The 22,953-nt window shown below is 35.6% G+C and overlaps 1 protein-coding gene across 3 annotated transcripts in view; it reads left to right on the top strand.

Moving 5' to 3' along the window:
• Positions 1 to 22,953, top strand: part of LOC150097663 (solute carrier family 12 member 8) — a 280,215-nt gene that overhangs the window by 159,416 nt on the left and 97,846 nt on the right. For all 3 annotated transcript variants that reach the window (XM_090407151.1, XM_090407150.1, XM_090407152.1), the window contains exon 10: positions 17,118 to 17,264. In XM_090407151.1, the coding sequence (XP_090263277.1) occupies positions 17,118 to 17,264 (147 nt within the window). The remainder of the gene's footprint in view (positions 1 to 17,117; positions 17,265 to 22,953) is intronic.

The following is a 22,953-nucleotide window of genomic DNA, read 5'->3' as shown; positions in this document are numbered from 1 at the left end:
TGTTATAAAATATCAGAAAAGTACTTGCAAAATATAGCTTGTTTGTCAACCCATTTCTATATGTGAGTTCTACTTCTCTAAAATCGAGCATTACTACCATTTCAGAAATATTGATGGGTTGGTAGTTAGACACACTGATAAACAATCAATGAATGAGCAATCATTGATTGCTCACCTGCATTCCTCATTATGTCTATTCCAGCACTCTTCCTCTGTGCTCTCTCTCTCTCTCTCTCTCTCTCTCTCTCTCTCTCTCTCTCTCTCTCACTCACTCACTCACTCACTCACTCACTCACTCAGTCAGTCAGTCAGTCATCATTTGCCTTTCCTCACATCCCTGTATTCTTGCTACTGTACTCTCTCTTGATCTTTCTGTTATTCTTCCTCTTTCCCTCACTCACCCATTCTCTCTCCTCTCATTCTGTTAACTGTCATACTTCTTGTTCCTCTTATATTTGTCAGCCTTGCAAGTCTTCTCTTTTTTCATGCGTCAACTCATTTTTTATAACTTCCATACCTCTATCTGTCTCTTCAAGCATCCTATCCTTTCTCAACATTCGCTAACAGAGTTGGCATTTTCATGCTGATCTTCCGTGTTTCAATCACATTACCTTATATCAAGTCAATGCCACCTCATGCTCACCCTCCTTCTCTCTCGATCTTGCTACTCAAAACTCTCTCCCAGCAAACTTGTTTCTGTAGCACTGCCACTGATCCTTGAGATACTGATATCAGAATCACCCAGCTCCTTCAATTATAACATGACCCTTTATAAGGCAATAAACTGGTAGTTCCACAGAAATAATTAGTATATTCAGAGATACAACATTTCATCTTACTTACATAAAAATTCTGCAGGTTTAAGTAAAGAAAACCAATAGGCAAAAAAACAAGTAAACACTAAAAAATTTGTAAGGTGACCACCATAAAATATATAGCATTCTGGTGATTTTAACCTCTGTCTAGACTTGCATTCATTGTTGTGCATATTTGTGAAACCATCTCCATAAACAACAATGAAAAACTTACAGGCCAGTTGGTGATAATCATCAATTTAAAGTACAAATCCCCAAATCATGCACCTGATTTCTAACACATGAATCCAGCACTCATGAAAGATGCTAATTTAATGTCAATACTAGAAAATGCAATCACTAAATTGGGAAAAGCTACCACAGAGTTTTAAGACAAATACCAATTTCATTACCAGAATAGTGAGGCAACCTTAAAAAAAAGAATGCAATAAAATCATCAGTGGCAAAAAAAACCAAAAAAAGGAAGAACAAGAATAGTAACCACACTATCAAAAAATTAACATAATTTAAGCTGGATCTAATAATTACAGTATGCCCAGATGAAGAACCTGATCAAAAAGTATGTAAAATAAAAATAAATGAATAAATAAATAAGACAGCTATAGTATGCAAATGTTGAAAAGTAAGACCTTGTGAATTTTGTGTCTCTAGACCAACAACAGAAAAAATTCACAAGGCCCTTATACAATCAAATTTAAAAGAGCAAATAGAAACAAGAAATAACCAAAATATGACACACAGGCATAATAATATCAAACTCAATGAAAATAAGTAGAATATTCACTTCCTATTACAAGGAACTGTATATTGCAAAACAACTAAACAAGTTGAGCTGAACAGATAAATTAAGGAAGTAAAGCAGGAAAATTGCTTCACTGCAACCTAATAAATCACCAGGATGAGATGGACTGGATGAGATGGATAATATTTTCTACAAAAACATCCTAGTACCCATCTTAACCCAAGTCTTCAGAACAGTCATCCAAGAAGGTGAACTTATATCCTCATCAAAACTAGGGATCATAACACTAATCCAAAACCCAACACTGACATATTGAAAGTCAGCAATTGGAGACCTATCTCCTTACTGAATACTGATTCCAAAATATTACCCAAAATAATTGTAAACAGAATGAGTCCAACATTAAAAATAAATATCATCATCATACGTATCAAGGATTTAGGCCTAGCATGGCCTGTTCTGGCCTTAGAAGTCATCGTTGAATCGTTTAAGAGGACGTCCTGGTTTTCTTTTTCCTAATGGCTTGTACTTTAAGGCTTGTTTTGGTAATCTTTCTGTTTTCATTCTTTGAACGTGTTCCATCCATTTATGTTTATATTTTTTAATTTTTTTTATTACTGGTTCTTGGTTTAATTCTTTCATAATATCTTCGTTTCTTTTGTGATCAAATAGGGTATATTTGCAGTTTTTCTCATAAACTTCATTTCTGCTGTTGTTAATCTTTGTTTGTCTTTTTGTTTTATTGTCCAGATTTCGCTTCCATACATTAAGACCAGTAAGGCTAATTATTGTATACTTTTAGCCTGGTTTGTTTTTGAACTAGGTATGGTTTAAATATAGAGTTAATTATGCCTGTTATTTTTAAATATTTTGCAATTTTTACGTTTATATCTTTTTCATTTTCATATGTGATCATACATCCTAGGTAGTTAAATGAATTCACCTGTTCTAAGATCTTGTTATCTATTACTATTTTAGTTCTTGCTGGATCTTGTCCTTTAAAGGCCATAGTTTTTGATTTTTCTGTTGATATTATCATACCATAATCTTTGGATATCTCATTTAGATTTAAAATAGCTTTCTGTAAGTTATCTTCAGAATTTGTAATTATTATTTGGTCGTCTGCAAAGAGGAGAGTGTTTAAGTTAACTGTAGGTGAAAGTTTAATTCCTTGGTGTAAATTTTTACTCCATTTTATTATTATTACATTTAAGTAGATATTAAAAAGAGTTGCTGAGAGGGGACATCCCTGTCGGACCCCTTGGTTTATCTCTCTTCTATATGATAGCTCGTGATTTAATCTTATTTGTATTTGATTATTTTCATATATACTTGTGATAGCTTTTAGGATATTATTTGGTATTTGTCTTTCTTTTAATATGTTAAATAATATGTTTCTTTTAACTTTGTCAAATGCTTTTTCAAAGTCAATAAATGCAATATGTGTTTCCAAATTATATTCTCTTCTTTTCTCTACTATTAATTTTAGGCAAAAGGCTGGGTCTATACATGATTGTCCTTTTCTAAATCCATTCTGTACCTCTAGAATAAAGTTTTCGGAATATTTCATTAGTTTGTTGTTTAAGATTCTGCTATATATTTTGTAACAGGAATTTAGTATACTGATACCTCTATAGTTTTTAGGGTCATCTCTATTATCTTTCTTAAAGATAGGAATCACAATTGCTTTTTTCCATTCTATTGGGGGGATACCAGTTGAGTAAATTTTATTTAAAAATAATAAGAGTCTTTTTTTGAATCTTGTTCCTGCGTATTTATATAGTTCTGAACCTAGCTTATCTTCTCCAGGTAATTTTCCGTTTCTTGTTTCTTTCAGGCTGATTTCTAATTCTTCAGTTATTTCCTTTTCATTTTCGTTAATTGTTTGCCAGTTGTCTTTTTTAAAATATTTGTCTGTCCACAGTTCTGTGTAGTAATTTAGAAATTCTTCTAATATTAATTCAGTGTTTAATTTTATGTTTTCTTTGGTATCTGCATTTAGGTGTTTCAAAATCTTATATACATTGGGTCTTATTTTATATAAATCATGTTCTAAATCAGAAACAAATTTATTCCATGATTCTCTGTCTTTTTCTGACTTCTCTTTTAGCTATGGCTCTTATTCTTTTATATTCTATTTCATCTTCTAATCTTTTACTGCTTAACCATTTGTGATAGGTTTCTTTTTTCTTTTTAATTATTTCTTTGATTGTATCATCCCAGATCTTCAGTTTTTTTCTTTTATTGAATTTTTTGGTCTTTCCTAAGCTTTCATTTGCTGCTGCATTTAGTATTGTTTTTATATTAAGCCATTCTATTTCTATTTCTTCATTTTGTTTTATTTTATCTAGATATTGGTTAATTCTTTGTTCATATAGCCATTGTACATTTGTGTCATTCAATAGTCTAGTTTTATAAGCAAAATGTTTCAATTTTTCTTTCTGTTCTTGTTACTTGTAGCCATTTAGGTGGTAATCTTAATTTTATTTTAACAAGGAAGTGGTCACTGTTTATTTCATATCCTCTGTGAACTCTAACATCTAGTGAAAATTTTGATGTCTTTTCATTTAATATGAAGTAATCTAATATTGATTTCCATCCTCTTGCTGCCCAAGTATATTTATGTATGTCTTTATATTTATAGAAGGAATTCATTATTTTTAGGCTATTATAAACTACAAAGTCAATCAATTTTTTACCATTTCTGTTTAGTGTGTGTTCTCCATGTATTCCTATATTATTATTAATTTTTGTGTTTCCAATTCTTGCATTTAAGTCTCCTGCTAAAATTATGTAGTCATTTTTATTTATTTTATTATATATGTTTTGTAGCTGATTATAAAAATCAGTATTATCCTGTTCTCTTCCTTCTTCTGGGGCATATAAACCAATTATTGTTAAATAGCCTCTATCTATTTTTATTCTAGCTTCTATTATTCTTTCATTCCATAATTTATAATGTTTTAACTGTTTTGAAAGGGGGTTATGAATCCAAATCATGACTCCTGCTTGTGCTCTTTGGTCTCTGTCGACTCCACTGTATATCACATTAAAATTTTCAGTTCTCATAGTTCCTTTTAATTTCTTTTTTGTTTCAGTGATTACTGCTATTTTAAAATTTCTTTCATTTAGTAACTGGTCTAATTCTATTTCTTTATATACTATTCCTCTTATATTCCAGTTTGCTATGTGTATTATATTTTGTCGTTTCCATTTTCGTTTTCCCTTTTCCATTCCAGGGTCGTTTCCCATAAATTCAATCATCATCATCAAATTCCTGCCATGTATCCTCAAGGGGTATACAGGATATGATAGTACTACTACATGAAAAATTTACATCATTACTAACATCCTATCTACAATTTAACTCCAAATCGGTCTGTTACTTATCAAGACTCCAACATTATCAGATCTTATATTTCTATTGTCTAAGGCACTTTGTATCGTATCAATCCACCTATATCTTGGTCTTCCTCTGGATCGTTTTGCTGCCAACCTGGCAGAGAACACTTGTTTTGCTAATCTTTCTTCTCTCATTCTGTTTAAGTGACCATACCACCTGAGATTAGCTCTGCTAATGCATTCCTGGATGCTGACAATGTCAAGTTCTTTCCTAATATCCTCGTTTTTAATATGATATTGCCATTGATGCCATCTGTTCACACCTCTAATCTTTCTCAGAAATCGCATATCTGCGGTCTCTAATCTTTGGTCAAGTGTTTTACTTCTGACCCAACTCTCAGATCCATAAGTTAAAACTGGTTTGAACACTGTCTTGTATACAGCTAATTTAGTGTTTTGACTAATTTCTCTCTTATTCCATATGAATTTATTCAGTTGACTTCCTACCATACCAGCTTTGTTGATTCTGTTGTCTATTTCTATATTTAATTTACCATCTTCACTAAAAATCGTGCCTAAGTAGCTGAAATGTTTTACTTGTTCCACAGGTTCTCCATTCAAAACACAGTTGACATTTTCACTGCCTCTGCCTATTTTCATTGTCTTTGTCTTGTTATTGCTGACCTTCATACCATATCTATTACAACAGTTATTCAATTTAGTTAGAGAATCTTGCAGACTTGTAGCGGATTTATTTAGAAGTATAACATCATCTGCATAAAGCAAAGAGCTGGCGTTTACATCTCCAATTTTGATATCACGTTTAATACCACTTTCCTTCATAATGTGATTTTTCTCCTCATAAAGATAATAAATAACAGAGGGTATAATGTACATCCTTGTCTGATTACACCACATTTAACATCAAACCACCTTCCTGTACTTCCTTCAATTCTAACTGCTGACTTACATCAAATACAGACTAAGTATTGCTTGATATAATGCCCCATTGACACCATATAACTGTAGCTTATTGAATACCTTCTCTCTTGGTACATTGTCATATGCCTTTACCAGATCGACAAAACTTAAATACAGATCTTTGTTATATTCCCATGCTTTCTCGACTATTTGTCGTAAAGTGAAGATCTGATCCTGACAGCCTCTATTTGGCCTGAATCCAGCTTGTTCTTCACCAACTTTTCTTCCACAATTCTTCTCAACCGTTTCTCAGGTATACTTGCATAAATCTTACCAGGAACACTCAGTAGGAAAAAACCTCTGTAATTCTCACATTCAGTTTTATTTTCCTTTTTATATATGGGTACTATGAAAACTCTACTCCAATCATCGGGAATTTGTCCCTCTCTCCAGGCCTTCTGAACTATGCATTGCAGCCACTTATTTATTTATTTATTTATTCATACGGAGTTTCCTCCTTTTTCTCTCCCGTCCCTATTGGGGCGAGTTGAGCCCCCTCATGGGGGGTTAAGTATTTATGGCTGTAGATCTGTGTGTGTTCACAGGGCCGGTTTACCTGCTTGAGGGATGAAAAACACCAGATAAACTGGCAGAAAAAATCCTACTGCCCGCGCCCAAGATCGGCTAACTTGGCTATGGCTGAGGAAGGTCCTCAAATTCGTCACGTCTTCAACGGGAATGGAATCTGGGACACTCCTTCCCCAGACATATGGTTGCGAAACGCAAAGCCACTAGGCTAACCGCGCAGACATTGCAGCCGCTGTAAGACTAATACCAACATACGCAGCATTTCTGGTCGAATATTATCTACTCCTGCTGCCTTTCCACATTCAAGCCTTTGATGGCTTTTTCTACTTCACGTATGGATATGCATTCTTGACTGTATGCGTTTCAAGGGTTTTTTTACCACGGTGCTATCACTGCTTGTTTCATTTAGCAATTTTTCGAAATAATTACTCCATACTTCAAGGATATCTTGTTTATCCCATTTCCATGTCACCTTTATCATCTCTAGCTCCTTTTACAGCACACTTTCCTCCATTTATAAGCTTCTTAAACCTCCAGAATATTTTGCTATTTTCTGGATATTTATTTTCTATGTTCTTGCCAAAGTCCTCCCATTACTTTTGTTTAGCTAGTTTTACACAGTATTTTGCTTTCTTACATTTGTCTCTGTATTCTCTAAGAGCAAAAGCTGACTTATTTGACAGGAACTTTTGATATGCTTTCATCTTTTCCTTCACTGCCTCTTTAACTTCCTGTGTCCACCAGGGAGTTCTGATTTTTTTTATCCTTGCAGACAACCTCACCACATGCCTCTCTGGCAGAATCAATCAATGTTTTCTTCAGGGTTTGCCACTGAATCTCCAAGGTTTGATTCCTGTTCTCAAACTCTTTCATTTTTTCTTCAATAATCTTTGTGTATTTTAGTCTACAGTTCACATCTGAGAGCTGCTCAACTTTTATTCGCTTTAAAACTTTCTTACATGTTATTCTTTTCAATATGAAATTCAATTTTATCCTGCTCAAGACTAAATAGTGATCACTTCCAATTTCAAATCCTGTGTACACTCTAGTGTCCTGCACACGAGAGAAAACATCACTATTAACAATAACATAGTCAGTGAGACTTTTCTTATTCCTTGCCTCTTCTCTCCATGTGAATTTGTGCACATTTTTATGTTGGAACATGGTGTTAGTAATAACCAGTCCATGTCCTGAGCAGAAATCCAACAGATATTTGCCATTATTATTAGCTTTGCTCTTTTCTCCAAATTTTCCCAAAATATTTTTGTATGTCTCACAATCATTTCCTACTCTGCTATTTAGATCCCCAACAAGGACCAACTTTTCCTTTTTCATTGTGTCAGTTGCTTTTTCTAAAGCCTCAAAAAATTCCTCCACTTCTACCTTAGTAGAACCTTCTGTGGGACCATAGGCACAAATAAGTCTCATTGTCCAGTTCCCGATTCTCATATTTGCCCGTGTCACTCTACTTGATACTGCCTGCCATTCAAGAAGATTAGCCTTGTATTTAGTGTTGAATACTGTGGGTACTCCTTCTTTTCCTTGATTCTCATTGCCTGAATATAACATTTTGTATTTATTGCCAGAAAGATCTCACCAGTTTTGTCTTTTTTGTTTTAGTCACCCTTATTATGTCAATCTGGTACTTATCTAATTCCTCAGCTAGCTCCATTTCTTTGCCATTCAGGCTTCTTATGTTGATAGTACCGATCTTTAACTCTCGTGATGTTGAGGTGGGGTGTGCTTTTAGATTTGTTCTAGTAGCTGACATTTTGCTGTTCTCCCTGGTTCCCTGGTGAAAACAAAGGGGACTTTGTGTAACCGGGCAACGCCCAGCCGGCATGAAATTTTGTCATGTTGTACCATCATTTTGTATATTGGTTTAAGCCAATAAGAATACAATTTGGTCGGCTAAATCCCAAATTGCCAGCCCATCCTCGTTTGTTCAGTATCCAGGTAGATACCCAACAGGGTGCACCACGAGAAGTTGAGGATTGGACATTAGGTCAGAAACCCTGGTTGGTTCTCAGCATTCCTTTAAAGGCTATGTGGAAGTCTCCTTTCACATAGCCTTTAAAGGAATGTTCAAAGCTGTATAACTGAAAGGACTTTCAGTTATACAGCTTTGACCCTTAAGCATCCCTCATCCCCAGTCTATCCACATGAAATATCATTAATAAATAAGTTAAACAGTAGGGCCTAAGAACAGAACCCTGTGGCACACCACTGGTCACCTTCCTTTTCTGAGACATGGTTCCATCATGCACAACTTGCTGGTATTATTCAGAGAGAATCTCCAATCCATCTAACCAATGTAATATCTATCCTCTGCTGCTTGTTCACCAACTTATCATGTTGAGAGATAAGAATAAGAGGTAATCTATCATGTGCTCTTGCAAAGTCCAAGAATATCACTGTATATGATTCTCGATTATCCAACACATTTTTCACCTTATCATAAAACATAAGCAGATTGCTAAAGCAAGACCTTCCCTTCACAAATGCATGCTGACCATCATAGAGATTCTCATGTTGATCAGCCCAATCCTGTATTCTATTTCTAACCAATTTTTCCAACACTGCATTTGATCACAACTGCAGATATACAGATCGGTCTATAATTGGAAACTTCTGTTCTCAAACCATGCTGGTGGAGAGGTATTATATTGCTTATTTTCCACTCCTTAAGAACTTCCCCATTGCAAGACTTTCATTAAATAACTTGGTCAAGAGCATGGCTAACTCTTTTGCACATTCTTTAAAAATATGTGGTGATGTTAGCAGTTAGCTAATGAAGCCAAAAAGAATCCTAAGGAGTACTTTCGATATGTAGCCAGCAAAAGAAAGAATGATTATGGAAGGGTGATATTGATTGGAGAAAATGGTATAAAGACAGCTGTTGAGGAAAGTGTGGTGGAGATACTTAATGAACAGTTCATAAAGGTCTTTCAATCTTGTGAATGTGACTTCATCGAGAGGTTGAGAGCAGTTGATGATGGGGAAGAGAGACTCACTGTAAGTGAGCAAGCAGTGTATGGGGAGTTGAGTAAACTAGACGTTAATAAGGCTGTGGGACTTGATAATATATCACCACATATTCTGAAGGAATGTGCCAGGGAGTTGACACCTCCCTTGACATATTTTTTTAATACGAGTCTTGCACTCGGTCAAGTTCCTAAGGAGTGGAAGGAGGGCAAGATTGTGGCACTTCATAAAGGAGGTGATCAAACTCAAGCATCAGACTATAGGCCTATCTGTGTGTCAAGTGTTGTGGTTAAGTTGTTGGAGAAGCTTGTGAGAACTAGGATACAGAGTTGGGTTGACAACAATGGTATTACCTTTGATGGACAGCATGGATTTGCTAAAGGGAGGTCATGTTTTAGTAATCTACTTACAGCTATCAGCTATCAGCTAACGCCTTTTTATTCCCGTATACGGGGAGTAGGCGAGGCCATTTAGCCCTATCTAACTTTTGGAGACTGAGTGGGCAGTTCAATCTCCACTGGTACCAATCAGAGATAGATGGCCCAAGGCTATCACTAATTAGGCAGTACTCAGTGAAGAGAGACGGCTCCAATGTGCCGCCATCTCGTGGTCCCTAACCCTAACACAATATATTTAATGTCTGAAATAATGTGGGTTCTACGGTCGATTTTCTTGAGTTTACAGGACGAAAAATCCGAGTTTCCGGGAGGAAAAACCTGCTTGCCCGTGCCAGAGATAGACTAACTCGGGAACCGGTCGAAAAAAGGCTTAGAAAAATTTCCTCTAGTCGCCGACTAGACTCGAAACCAAGTCTTCCTTCGTGCGGCCAAGCGCCGTGGTTGGCAAACGCCACATCCACTGAGCTACACAGGCTCTCAATTGTAATAAGTAAGTAATCTACTTACTTATTACAATAAAGTAACTGCTTCCTTGGACAGAGGAGAAGGATACACAGTAATATACTTAGATTTCGCAAAGGCTTTTGATAGAGTACCTCATGATAAATTGATAATCAAATTATCAATTGGATGGGGTTGGATATTACATTAGTGCATTGGATTGGAGACTGGCTATCTGATAGGTATCATCAAGTTGTGTATGGGGGAGCGATATCATGGAAAGGGAAAGTCACTAGTGGAGTGCCTCAGGGGTCTGTTTTGGGACTATTACTTTTTAACTTGTATATTAATGATATTGGTGAGGGTTTGGATGGAGATATTCAGTTGTTTGCAGATGATGCAAAGTTGGGATGAGCCATGAAGAGTAGTGAAGATGTAGTGGCCTTACAAGAAGACTTGAATAAATTGAGTAATTGGGCACGGAAATGGGGATGTGAGTTCAATGTTGCAAAATGTAAAGTTTTAAAATTTGGAAAACAAAGATGGGATGCAGAATTTATGCTTGGTGAGAATATATTGTTGGAGGTGGAGGAAATAAGAGATCTGGGGGTGATAGTGGATAAGGATCTAAAATTTATGGGACACATTGCCAAAATTGTGAAGACAACACAAAGGCTTCTGGGAATGATGTGGAGGACACTGACATGTAGGAGTAGGGAGATTCTTGTTCCGTTGTATAAGGCTTTGATTAGGCCACACATGGACTATTGTGCCCAGATTTGGTCACCTGGTTTTCAGAAGGATGAAGAGATGTTGGAAAGAGTCCAGAGGCAACTGACTAAGGTAGTTTCTGACCTCTGGAATGTTGAGTGTGAGGAAAGATTGAGAAGATGTAATTTGCAGTGTCTGGTGGACAGGAGGAAGAGGGGAGATATGAAAGAGACCTATAAGTTGGTAAGGGGTTGTTATAGGATCAATGTTGGAGTAGTTCTACAGGAAATAGTGGGAGATCAGGGGAGAACCATAGGTCATCCCTGGAAACTGTATAAAGAGGGTATGAGTAGGGGAGTGAGAGACAGGTTTTTTTCATGCAGAGTTGTAAATGATTGGAATGCCTTGCCTGAGAGTGTGGTGTCTGCAAGGAGTTTGAGTGTGTTTAAGACATGGTATGATGAGCTGTGTGTGTGTGTGTGTGTGTGTGTGTGTGTGTGTGTGTGTGTGTGAGTGAGTGATAAAGGGACCTCCAAGATGAGTCTTTGACTCCATGAGGTCTTGAGAGTAATAATAATAATGTGTCATCCAGTCCCACAGCTTTATTAACATCTAACCCAAGCAACACTTGATACACCTCTGATTCTTTCACCTTTAATTCTCCTAATTCTTGCCTTCTTTCTACATGTTGTACACCATCATTCAAATCACTACGATATACACTGATGAAGTGTTTGTTAAATAATTGCACTATATCACTTGCTATGGTTACTTTGCTACCATAACTACCCACCAGTATCAACCTGCCATAATTATTTTTCCTCATGCTTGCCACACAGCAGAAAAATTCTCTTAAATTAACTTTGACCTGACTGTCATCTCCTCTCATATTCTACTTTTTCTTTTTTTAACCATGCTTGTTACATTATCGGCCTGCACTTTATATTTTTCATGCATACAGTTTTCCACTTCAACTCTTGAAGGGCACAATTCCTCTGCTACCATTGACTACCGATATTCACTCTCCTCTCCTCATCTTCCTATTCGTTCAGAAAATTCTACCATTTCAAGTCCTGAGAGTGTATTATCTTTAGTCAACCAAGTTTCACTTATGTCAGTTATCTTTGGGCATACTGATTCAGTGCTGCAATCTCAGCCCCTTTATTTCTGATACTCCATACATTAGTATACACACACAACAATTTTTCATTCTTTGATGCTATCCCATGGCACGTTTCTTTGATCCTGACTCTGATTTTCATTTATATTGTTATCATCCCCACCGTTTTGCACTGCATCACTTTGCTCTGCTATAATCACTTCTTCACCTTTGTAACCATCCTCTTCCTGTTCTTCTCAACCTCTCTCTGACCCTTAGTGGTACTAATTTCTTATGAACCCTGTGCACTCTTATTAAACAACAAATACTCCAAATGACCAACACTAAACCCATTCAAATGTATTCCATCAGCTTTGAACCATTCTAACTTGAGTGAAACTTAGTAGACTAGAGCCTAGAGTTCCATTAGGAAGGGCACCCCCCATTGTTAGGAAGCTTAGATTGTAATTTGGGTAACCTAAAAATTGCTGTTTTCCATATTTTGGGAAGTTTAACACGTACTTTATCCTTTCATTCACGGTTACATAGTGATCAGCATTCATTATGAATAATTATGTAGACAAACTACCATGCTAAATAACATACTTTAATTAGTGTAAAATGACTCACACACACATGCACTGGATTGCAAGCTACATTGATTTACACTACAGTGGGCTATATATTGTAGTGGCTTCTTTGGCCAGCCATTGACCTAAGGATATCCATACTTATTTTAATTAGGTTGATTTTTAAAGGCAGCTCCAGATTCTAAAAACCATTCAAATTTAAACTCATTGCAATAAAGCAGTGTTTTTTTCCATTTGATTTTGTGTGTGGTATCCAAGGCATGGTTTACTAGTTCTGACTGGCTATAGTCATGATTACAGCTGTATTTTTTTTTTTTTTTATGTTCTTCCAAGCAGAACATAAAAACCATCCACGTTCCTTAGGGGAGAGGCTAGGGTAGGCAGTTTCAAGTGGAGTTTGAAGGCAATGTAGAAATTGCATTTTTTCAAAGTTCTGGGAAATTTTTTTATGAAACATATCCTGGACATTGGGGATAGTGATTGCATTATTATAATCTGTCTGTAAAGAGGGGTCAAGGACTGGGAATGGATTAAATATTTTTTGCTTGTTATCAAGTATCTCATTATAGTTACCATTAGGTAAGAGGGAGTGGAATATATGGTGAATATTCTGATGCAAGAGATGCCCTGTTGAAACATAGATTGATTGCCTTAGTTTTCATACTATGCTGTTGGGGAAAGGGTGGGGATGAGTGGAAAGATGTGAATATATCTGCTTGTTTGAGTTGGTTTTCTGTATACTGTAAAAGAAAAGTTACCATTAGAAAGGCATGTTATGAAGGTGTCTAGGAAGGGTATATACTATTGTTAGTCTTTTTTTTTCCCATAGAAAAATGGATTGATGGATGTTGACTATTGAGATAAAGGGAGAATTATGTCTAATGTGTCCAAGTCACATTAGTTAGCCAGTTTCATTCAGCAAATACACACTTCTTTGAGAGATATAACATATGGAGTATCTAAGGATGTATGTAACAAGCAGATGTCTAATAAATTAAAAAAATGTGAAGAACCTGATATAATAAAAAGTATTAATTTATTCCCTCTCCCCATCCACTCACGGTAACTTAATGCAGTTTTCTTTTAATACTCTGTCATGAAATTTAATTTATTGTTATAATTAAATTTGCTTGTTTTCACAAAGAGAACAGTGATTGTTATTAAATCATCTTATGAAATTATGAAGTTGTTATTAAATTCAGTCTGTGACCTTATATCATAAAATATGGCTAATTCTTTTCACTTTAAATAGGCTGAAATATAGTAAACCTATTTTTCTTTCTTAAAAATTTATTTTACACCTTGTTTTATCTTACCTGTTCACAGAGAGGGAGAGTTCCATTAAGTTTAACAGATAGTTTGAAGTGAATGTGCAGACATTAAGGAAGCAGTGCAAATAGCAGCAACAACTGTTGAAGTTATTTTGGAGATAGGAAGGAGAATATTGGGTGCATTTTAGAGAGAGAGAGAGTAAAAATTGAAGAAACTGAACCAGAGACCTATGGATTTATCTGAAAGAGTTGTGTTTTAAATGATGAATGACTGTCAGAAGATAAAAATATAAGAGGCCTCTAGTTTAAAGGTTAAAACAGTAAAGTTTGTAAAACAGTAAAATTAAATTCATTCAAAAACCCAAGTATCCAGATGGAAAAACCCTCTCCCTCCATATGAGACCAGTTAACTCACCTTTGGTCGAAAGAGACCAGATAAAGGTTCCTCACATCATAGATGAGAATCAAACCCAGGTCTTTCTAAATTCTTTAATAAATTTGGAAAGACCTGGATTCGATTCCCATCTATGATGTGAGGAACCTTTATCTGTCTCTTTCGACTAAAGGTGAGTTAGCCGGTCTCATACAGAGATAGAGTAGGGTGCCCACATTTTCAAAACAAGAAAAGGGACATTTTGAATTTTTCAGCAATTAAAAAAAGGAACAAAAACGGGACACTTCTGTTATGCTCTACATAAAAATGGAATAACATATAATTACGGTACACAGGACTGAAGTGTGCATTATAATTATGATGTATCAGCATTATCATTATTATTATATTTATATGAAGACATTATTTCTTCCAAAAGTGGTGGTTCTTTCAAGATGCACTCATAAATATTTCATTTGCTGAAATATTTTCCTTTTCTATTTTCGTTATTGTTGCTGAGAATATTGCTTTCACAGTCCTGGTGTTGAAGCAGTTCTCTTCATCAGACCTAATTTCAGCTGGCTTTGCATGAAATAGAACCAAAGTATTGATTGATGGTTATTGTAAAATGATTTCAACATTTTTGACTGAGAAAATGCAATAATTTTCTCAGTCAGCTGCTGTTTCTGCAAAATATGTAATATATGATTTGCAAGCAGTTCTACTGTTTCTCCTGTTATGTTCTCAAATATCTATCACTTTAACCTGAACACCTTTATTTGGGATGAAGTACCTAACAAGGACAGGCACCAACTTCAAATCTTTGTGGTTTGATGTGTCTACCATAACTGACACATATTTGGCTTGTTTCAATTCAATTGCTATTTCTCGCATTGCATAAGGTGCCAGGACATTCACTAAAGTTGATGGCACTTTGTTGGCCCACATGTAAATTTCCTTTGAAATAAATTTCTCACTATTGTAGAGGTGCAGTCCATTGGAAGGTTATGTTTTGCTGCATGAAACGCAAACAAACCTTCTTGAGCTGCAAGACATTTACTTTCGTCAGTTAATTTCCCTTTTGAATTTTTTGTGAAAAATGATGCAACATCTTCACTTGAGCTAATGAAAAACCGAACGACACACAGTACATTGCAACTTGTTTGTTGTTTCATCGTCTTTCAAGAAGGGATATTCTTCTTTTAAATCCCGAGTGAAACTACACTTCCTTTTCAGCATGATAAAATCTGGATGAAATATCACCACTCACAATATATACTCGCTTTAACTTTCACAGTTACTGACAGCCCGACATAAGAAGCACAAGACAATGGTATGGTAGGCAAAGTAACCTTGTTACCGCTAGGATGTAGCAGTGCTGTAGCCAAAGTTGTTAAATTCTAGAAAGGATTAGAAAACGATTTTGTTTATTTGTTGTATAAGATAACTTTAACATATATTATTTCTTAAATTAAACTTAAATTTTTGTGTGACAGAGGCGAAGGAATCCTTTGGCACTGAGGCATTTGCTAAGAATGCCAGTTGCCAGTATCAGAAGGGTGTGAGTAGCAAAATATTTTACCTTTTACCAATTTCTAAAATTGTCACACTGTGAAAGGCGCTTAGCTACAAATTTGCTAAGGTCGCTTTAATTTACGGTTTGTGAAAATTAGTACTATTTTAAAGAAATAGATTAAGAAACCAAAATAATACTAATAGTATGAACCTTTTTTAAGGTGCAGAATAAAATCACAAAGATATATATATATATATATATATATATATAGAGAGAGAGAGAGAGAGAGAGAGAGAGAAAATGAAAAAATATATACATATATATTTTCATTCTCATTGTAGACTTTGTAGCAACCATAATAGAGCACTAATTAGAATAGTGCTCTAAAAAAGGAGGCTACAACAGTTACCCACTGTATACAAAACCTTAACAGGAACCAAGGACTAATCTTGCCCATGATCTGGAAGACCCTTATCAGATCCTTCAACTCGCCAGAACTGAATTATAGTGCCAATTATAGAACGTTCCTAAATAACAAGTGATATCATCCACGCTCTATGAATGTATTGTATGCACTCTGTTCTTTGTTTAATATAATTGGAATCGGTTGATTATAGTTTGTAACAGTTTTTTATTTTTTAGTGCCTTACATCAGTTATGTACCCTGAAGATGCCAACAGCCTTAGTTGGTGAAACTAGTTGGTATAACTTAGTTGTTTATTATATGCACTTGATCAATATAATCCCATTAAAAGTCTTTCCAGAATAGTGCTCTATTAAGGTTACTTTTGTGTGAGAATGATACATTTAAAAATATAGCTAACTGACTTGATTATATAATACATCAAGTCAGTTAGCTATATGTTTAAAGAGATGATGAGATAAGAATTTTTTCCAAGACAAGCCTTATAAACTCGAGGAGCTGGCAAAGTGGTTAGCATACTTCTCTCCAACCAACAGGTCACAGGTTTGAATTCTGTTGGCATGAACATTTGTGATTGTCTTTAGACCATGGTGGGATTTGAACCTAGGACCTTTTAGAGAGATGGTATGCTATCCACTCAGCCAACCAGACTAGCAAAGATAATTTTAGATACAAAATGCTTATTTTTATTTATTTATTTTTTTTTTTATCCTGTATCTGTACTGTCAGTCTATTTATCTGTAGTGTAATAAAGTCATAAAATGCTATGATATAAGTAAAATAATAATAAATTAAAAATTGAACTTTTTTTTTTTAATTCAGAAAGCTTAGCATAAAATATCAACTTCATAAAAGAGATGGTAATTAGAACATATAAAATAATAATCCTTTTTTTTTATAGGTGTCAGCAATTAGTGTGCTCTTGATGGCCGGACTATATATTTCTGCAATGTCTACTTGCTTGGGAACTCTATATGCATCTCCACGTATCATTCAGTCGATGGCTAATGAAAATGTGATTCCTATTGTGCGATTTTTGGGATGTGGGGTAAGTTTAATAACTTACATCTGAGCCCAATTTTGTAAATACATTGGTCATCTGTGATAAGATGGTGGGATACCATGTTCTGGCATTGTGTCATCCTATCATGGATGATACAATGCCAGAGCTTCTGGGTCATTATGTTGTCAAGAAAGGTAATTTATTTCATATTTGTTTGTGAATTCCATTCATGAAATTTAAACCTATATATTATGGTTAAATAATGTGGTAATTCTACTCTACAGACAAACATGGAACCTGTTGAAACACTGATTGAATTTTTTTTTTTTTTTTAATGATAACCCCACACATTGAAAGGTCGCAGGATAGGATCTATAACACTATGCATATGCAATAGTGTTATATCTATAACACTATGCAGTGTTATAGATATAATAATGTTATATCTATAACACTATGCAGTGCCATGTGTTATAGATATAACACATGGCACTGGGTAAGCGATTAAGGAGAAAGAAGTGGCCTGTTGACATGTGTCTTAAAGAGTTGGAGGCTGTACTCGGTGGAAAAAACAATATCGAGGAGATTGTTCTAAAGATGTGAGGTGGATGGAATGAAGGAAGACAAGTTTGTTTAGCATGTTTGGAGTTGGACAGGATATGGGTGTTTACGGTGGCTGCTGTACTTCTTACATGGTCAGAAAAAAGTGGAGGAATTTTAGCAGCCAATTTAGAGGAGTAATACTCATGAAAGTACTGTGGAAAAACCCATTGCAGAAATAGAAAGGTGTCTATGGGGGAAGAGTCAATTATTAAGTGGATTGTCCTCTTCTGTATGTCATATCCTATTTGCCACTAAAGATTCACAAACATCCCTTTCGATGATGAGATTTTACGTCCTGTAAAACAGAAAAAGTGGCCCTAGTTGCTTTGTCATAATTATAAATCAATCAGCATGATTGGTAAGCAGATACATGATCCACTTGGCCAACCATGCTGACCGTTTAATCGAGGGGTCGGCAAAGTGGTCAATGTTGACCTCTGGGTGATCGATATCGACCACTTAAAGAAATGGGGTTTCTGATGTGGCTATCCAAGGGGTCAATAAACACCTACAATGATTTTGAGTAACTTCTAGTAAACATGCAACTAATCATCAAACACATACTTCTCATTAACCATTCCAAGTAAATCAATAAAATCAATAATTTCTTTAAGTATTTTCTTTAAATTTCTTTACATATTTCTTATCAAGAAGCAGTAAAGAAGTAAAAGGGATTATTATTTTTAAATTGAGAAATTTATTATTGATAACATTTATTCATTTATTTAACATGATGGGGATCGATGAGGGATCAAGGATTTCATAAAGGGGTCAATAGTCTAAAAGGTTTGCCAACCCTTGGTTTAATCCTTGCCTGTTGATTAAGTTTGGAAGAGTTTTTGTGGCATATTGCCATATTGTGATGATGCATCAATATATATATATATATATATATATATATATATATTCATGTACAGTAGAAGATTTTAGAGAAGCTGCTGATAAAATCTTTTATGCTGAATTTTCCATGTATTAATTGGGCAGAGGGATGAAAATTGATGAACATCTCTCCCACCAGTTCGAGAGAGTGACCATATGGTTTTGACATGGAAAAATGAATAGACATGCAGGAGTATCAAAGAGATGGGAACTTATGTGGAATTATAATGCAGGTGAATATAATAGTCTTAGACGTCAACTTCGGGAAGTTTCATGGAGGGAGGAATTGGAAGGCCAGGATATCATTAGTGCGTGAGAAATTGTGAAAGAATATTTGTTAGCAGCAATGGTAAGTTGTATACCACGAGTGAAGAAGAGGGCACAATTTGGAGTAAAGTGGATGACAAACAATATTAAACAGGAATTGCATGTGAAAAAGAGGCTATGGAAGAGATATAAGGAGACAGGTGAAGAGAGGATGCGTGAAGAATATAAGACACAGGCCAGAAGAGTGACTTGTGTGGTAAGGAAAGCGAAACTGGAATATGAGAGGAGATTGGCCCTAAGATCCAAAGAAAATCCTAGGGAATTTTTTAGCTATGTGGCCAGTAGGAGGAGAAATGACTGTGGAAGAATGATATTGTGGGATAAAAATGGGAATAGAGTGACTGATGCAGAGGACATAGTGGAATTGTTCAATGAACACTTTATTGGAGTATTTCATCCTAGAGGATGAAATACTCCAATAAAGGCTGTCTGATAGGTATCAGAGAGTTGTGTATGGTGGAGCAGTTTCAAGGAGGCAGAGGGTTACAAGCGGGATCAAACAGGGCTCAGTACTAGGACCTACATTGTTTAATCTTTATATCAATGACATTGCCAGTGGATTGCAAGGGGATATTCAGTTGTTTGCGGATGATGCGAAGCTGGGAAGGATTATTAGTAATAGTGCAGATGTGGTAGCCCTGCAAGCAGATTTGAATAAGCTATATAGATGGGCAAATGAATGGGGGTGTCAGTTTAATGCAGCAAAATGTAAGGTCTTGAGGTTTGGGAAACATTGATGGGATGCTGCATACTCTATGGGAGGAGTTATACTGGAGGAAGTGGGGGAGACAAGAGATCTGGGGTTGATGATTGATAGAAACCTGAAGTTTAGGGGACATATTGCAAAGGTGATGAAGGTAACACAGAGGATTGCTGCAGTTATGAGAAGGACACTGACCTGCAGAGATAAGAGGGTTATCATTCCGTTGTATAAGTCTTTGATCAGACCACACTTAGACTATTGTTCTCAGATTTGGTCCCCAGGATTTGAAGGGGATAAATTAACTGTGGAAAGGGTACAAAGAAGGATGACAAAGATGGTTTCATGATTGTACAATTTTGGTTATGACGATCGGCTGAGGGAATGTGGACTGCAGAGTTTGGTGGATAGAAGAAGGAGAGGTGATATGATTGAGACTTTTAAACTGTTGAGAGGTGGTTACAGGGTTGACACTGAGGAGTTCTTTCACTTGGTTGAGGAAGGAGTGATGACAAGAGGCCATCCCTGGAAGTTACAAAAGGAAACTGTGAGCAAGAGGGTGAGGAGTGGTTTCTTTGCATAGAGGATGGTTGAGCCATGGAATGCATTGCCTGATGGAGTAGTGAGGGTGAGAGCGGTCAATGAGTTTAAGGAGTGGTATGATAGACTTTGTGTTTCTTAGGGGGACCTCCCCTCGATGAGTCTTGACAGACTTTATGTTCTTAGGAAGGACCTCCCACGATGAGTCTTTTGACTCCATAGAGGCCTGAATAATAATAATAATAATAACCCATATCTGCTTTTTCTCTTTACCTATAGAATTCACCTTTCCAAGAAATAGGTGGATTGAACAATAAAATTTAAGGGGAAAGACATAATCAGGTGGTGTGTGCTGATGATGCAGAGCTAGGATGAAATAGAAATGAAGTAGAAATCCTGCAGGATGACTATGGGTTAGTAATATGGGTTACTGGGTTTTTGGAGAATGGACTGGAAAGCAAGGATAGGATTATTATTACCCTTTATAATGCTTTAATAAGACCATATGTGCACTTTTTACACACAGATGTGGTCTACTGGATTTTTTTATTGAGATAAGGAAGTTGGGGAAAGGATCAGGCAAGTGACCAAGATTGTGGCAGGTCTGTGAACTGCTTCCTATGAGCATAGATTAAAGATTTAGGCTGAAAAGACTAGTCAGTAGGCAAAAGAGAAGGGGTCATCCACTGGAAATTGTGTAAGAACATGATTAGAGTTTGATGGGACTAGATTTTTTGCTTGGAGGATGGTAAATGGGTGAAATAGGTTGCCAAAGGTGATTATGAATGTGTTGTCTGTAGAGTTCAAGGCATAATAACTTTCCATGATGAGTCTGACTTCTTGGAGATATTTGAGAAAATAATAATTAAATAACTTGGTTATAAATTAAATTAAAGATACCAAGAAACTATATTCTTGTTTAATCCTTTATCCAAGTGTAGGCAAGCAAAGTTTGCATGTGAAGTATCTTCGTAACTAGGCTACTTGTATGTAGAGGCTAATGCCTTCACATTAATGCCTTAATATCCCATATTCTTGTTTAATCCTTTAAATGTAAGCAAGCAAAGTTTGCATGTAAAACATCTTCATGACTAGGCTACTTGTATGTAGAGGCTAATGACTTCACGTTAATGCCTTAGTATTCCATAATGCAAAGCACGCATCCTTTTGGGTATGTATAATGCCATGCATTATGGGAAGGGCCACTACCCAGATTGGTTTCAACCTTTAGTGAGGTACTGTTAAGGTTTGGGAGATACTTCTCTCCAAAGATTAAGTGATATACAAGAGCTGTCTAAATTTCACTCAGTAACTCAAAGGGATCACTCCTAACTCATTAAACTTCATTGGTGGCAATACTCAGTAACAGGCAAAAACCAGCCACCAAGCAGAACCACTCTACTCCCCAGATTCAAGCCCAAAGACGAATATTATTAAATGTCATCAGTAGGAGCCAGACCCAGAAGAGAGATATCAAGGTTGAAGTAATGCAGAAGTAATATTTCCCATATACAAGTAGCAAAATGGTATAACATCTTATTATTAAAATACTCTGAATTAGAGATAGTTGTTGAAAGTTTTTTTTTTTCCCATTTGGTTATAAATTACCATATTTACTTGAATATAACTCACCTTCGCATATATCTCACACTCCTGATTTTACTTTATGAAAAAAGAAATTAAAAAGTTTTGCATATACCTTGCACAGAAAAGATTCAAACTTTATGAAATAGATAGTGAATGTTGTTATGGCAGTTTCAGATATTTTGGAATTTGGTTAAAGAGAATCAGCATTTCAACCCAACAATCATCGACTTGTCTTTGTTGTTGAGTCGTGCGATCTTTTGTTAATAATACACCAATCATATGCGAGACTAGAAGTAGCGATAGTGAATAGTAGATTCTTGGTATGTCATACCCATTTTCATTTTTTTTTTTAAATCATGGTGATCTTATGATAATGAAACTGTTTGTTTTAATTACAAAAGCATTATCACTACAGATTCAAATATATCATGTGATAAAGGTGATGCTGATAATTAAAATTTAAATGCATTTCTGTTTCACATCCCCTGTATACTCTTGGTTTGTGAACCAGCAGAAAGATTTCACTATCAACAATAACAGTCAGTGAGGCTGTTTTTATTTCTGTGTCCTCTCTTCGTGTGAATCTGTGTATGTTTTTTTATGTTGAATCATGGTGTTAGTAATGCACTAGGCTGTGTCCTGAACAGAAATCCAGCAAATGCTTACCACCATCATTATTGGTATTTTGCTGTTTTCTCCAAATTTTCCTTGATGAAAGATGATTTATTCTGTTGTTTGGACAGAGAAAGAAATGAATACCAGACATATAGAAATGTTTTGGGAAAATCTGGAGAAAACAGCAAAAATTGCTGTCTATCCAGACTTTTTGCATAGACAGCAATTTTTGATTTTTAGAATTTTAAGATACTTACTAATAGGACTGCTTCTTCCTTTTTCTTTATGTTGGCTGCCATCTTGACTAGCTCAGAAAAATTCTCCACTTCTTCCTTTTTTGGAACCTTCTTTGGGAAAATAGGCACAAATAAGTCTCATTGTCCAATTTATCAATTTCATGTTTGCCCACATCACTCTACTTGATATTGCCTGCCATGCAAGCAAATTATAATCAAGTTTAGTGTCAAATACTATAGCTTCTGC

The sequence above is a fragment of the Typopeltis vanoorti genome, chromosome 17 (assembly GCF_054136105.1).
Source record: "Typopeltis vanoorti isolate ZY-2024b chromosome 17, IOZ_Tvanoo_1.0, whole genome shotgun sequence".
Lineage (NCBI taxonomy): Eukaryota > Metazoa > Arthropoda > Arachnida > Uropygi > Thelyphonidae > Typopeltis > Typopeltis vanoorti.
This window is presented reverse-complemented; position numbering and strand designations above follow the sequence as displayed.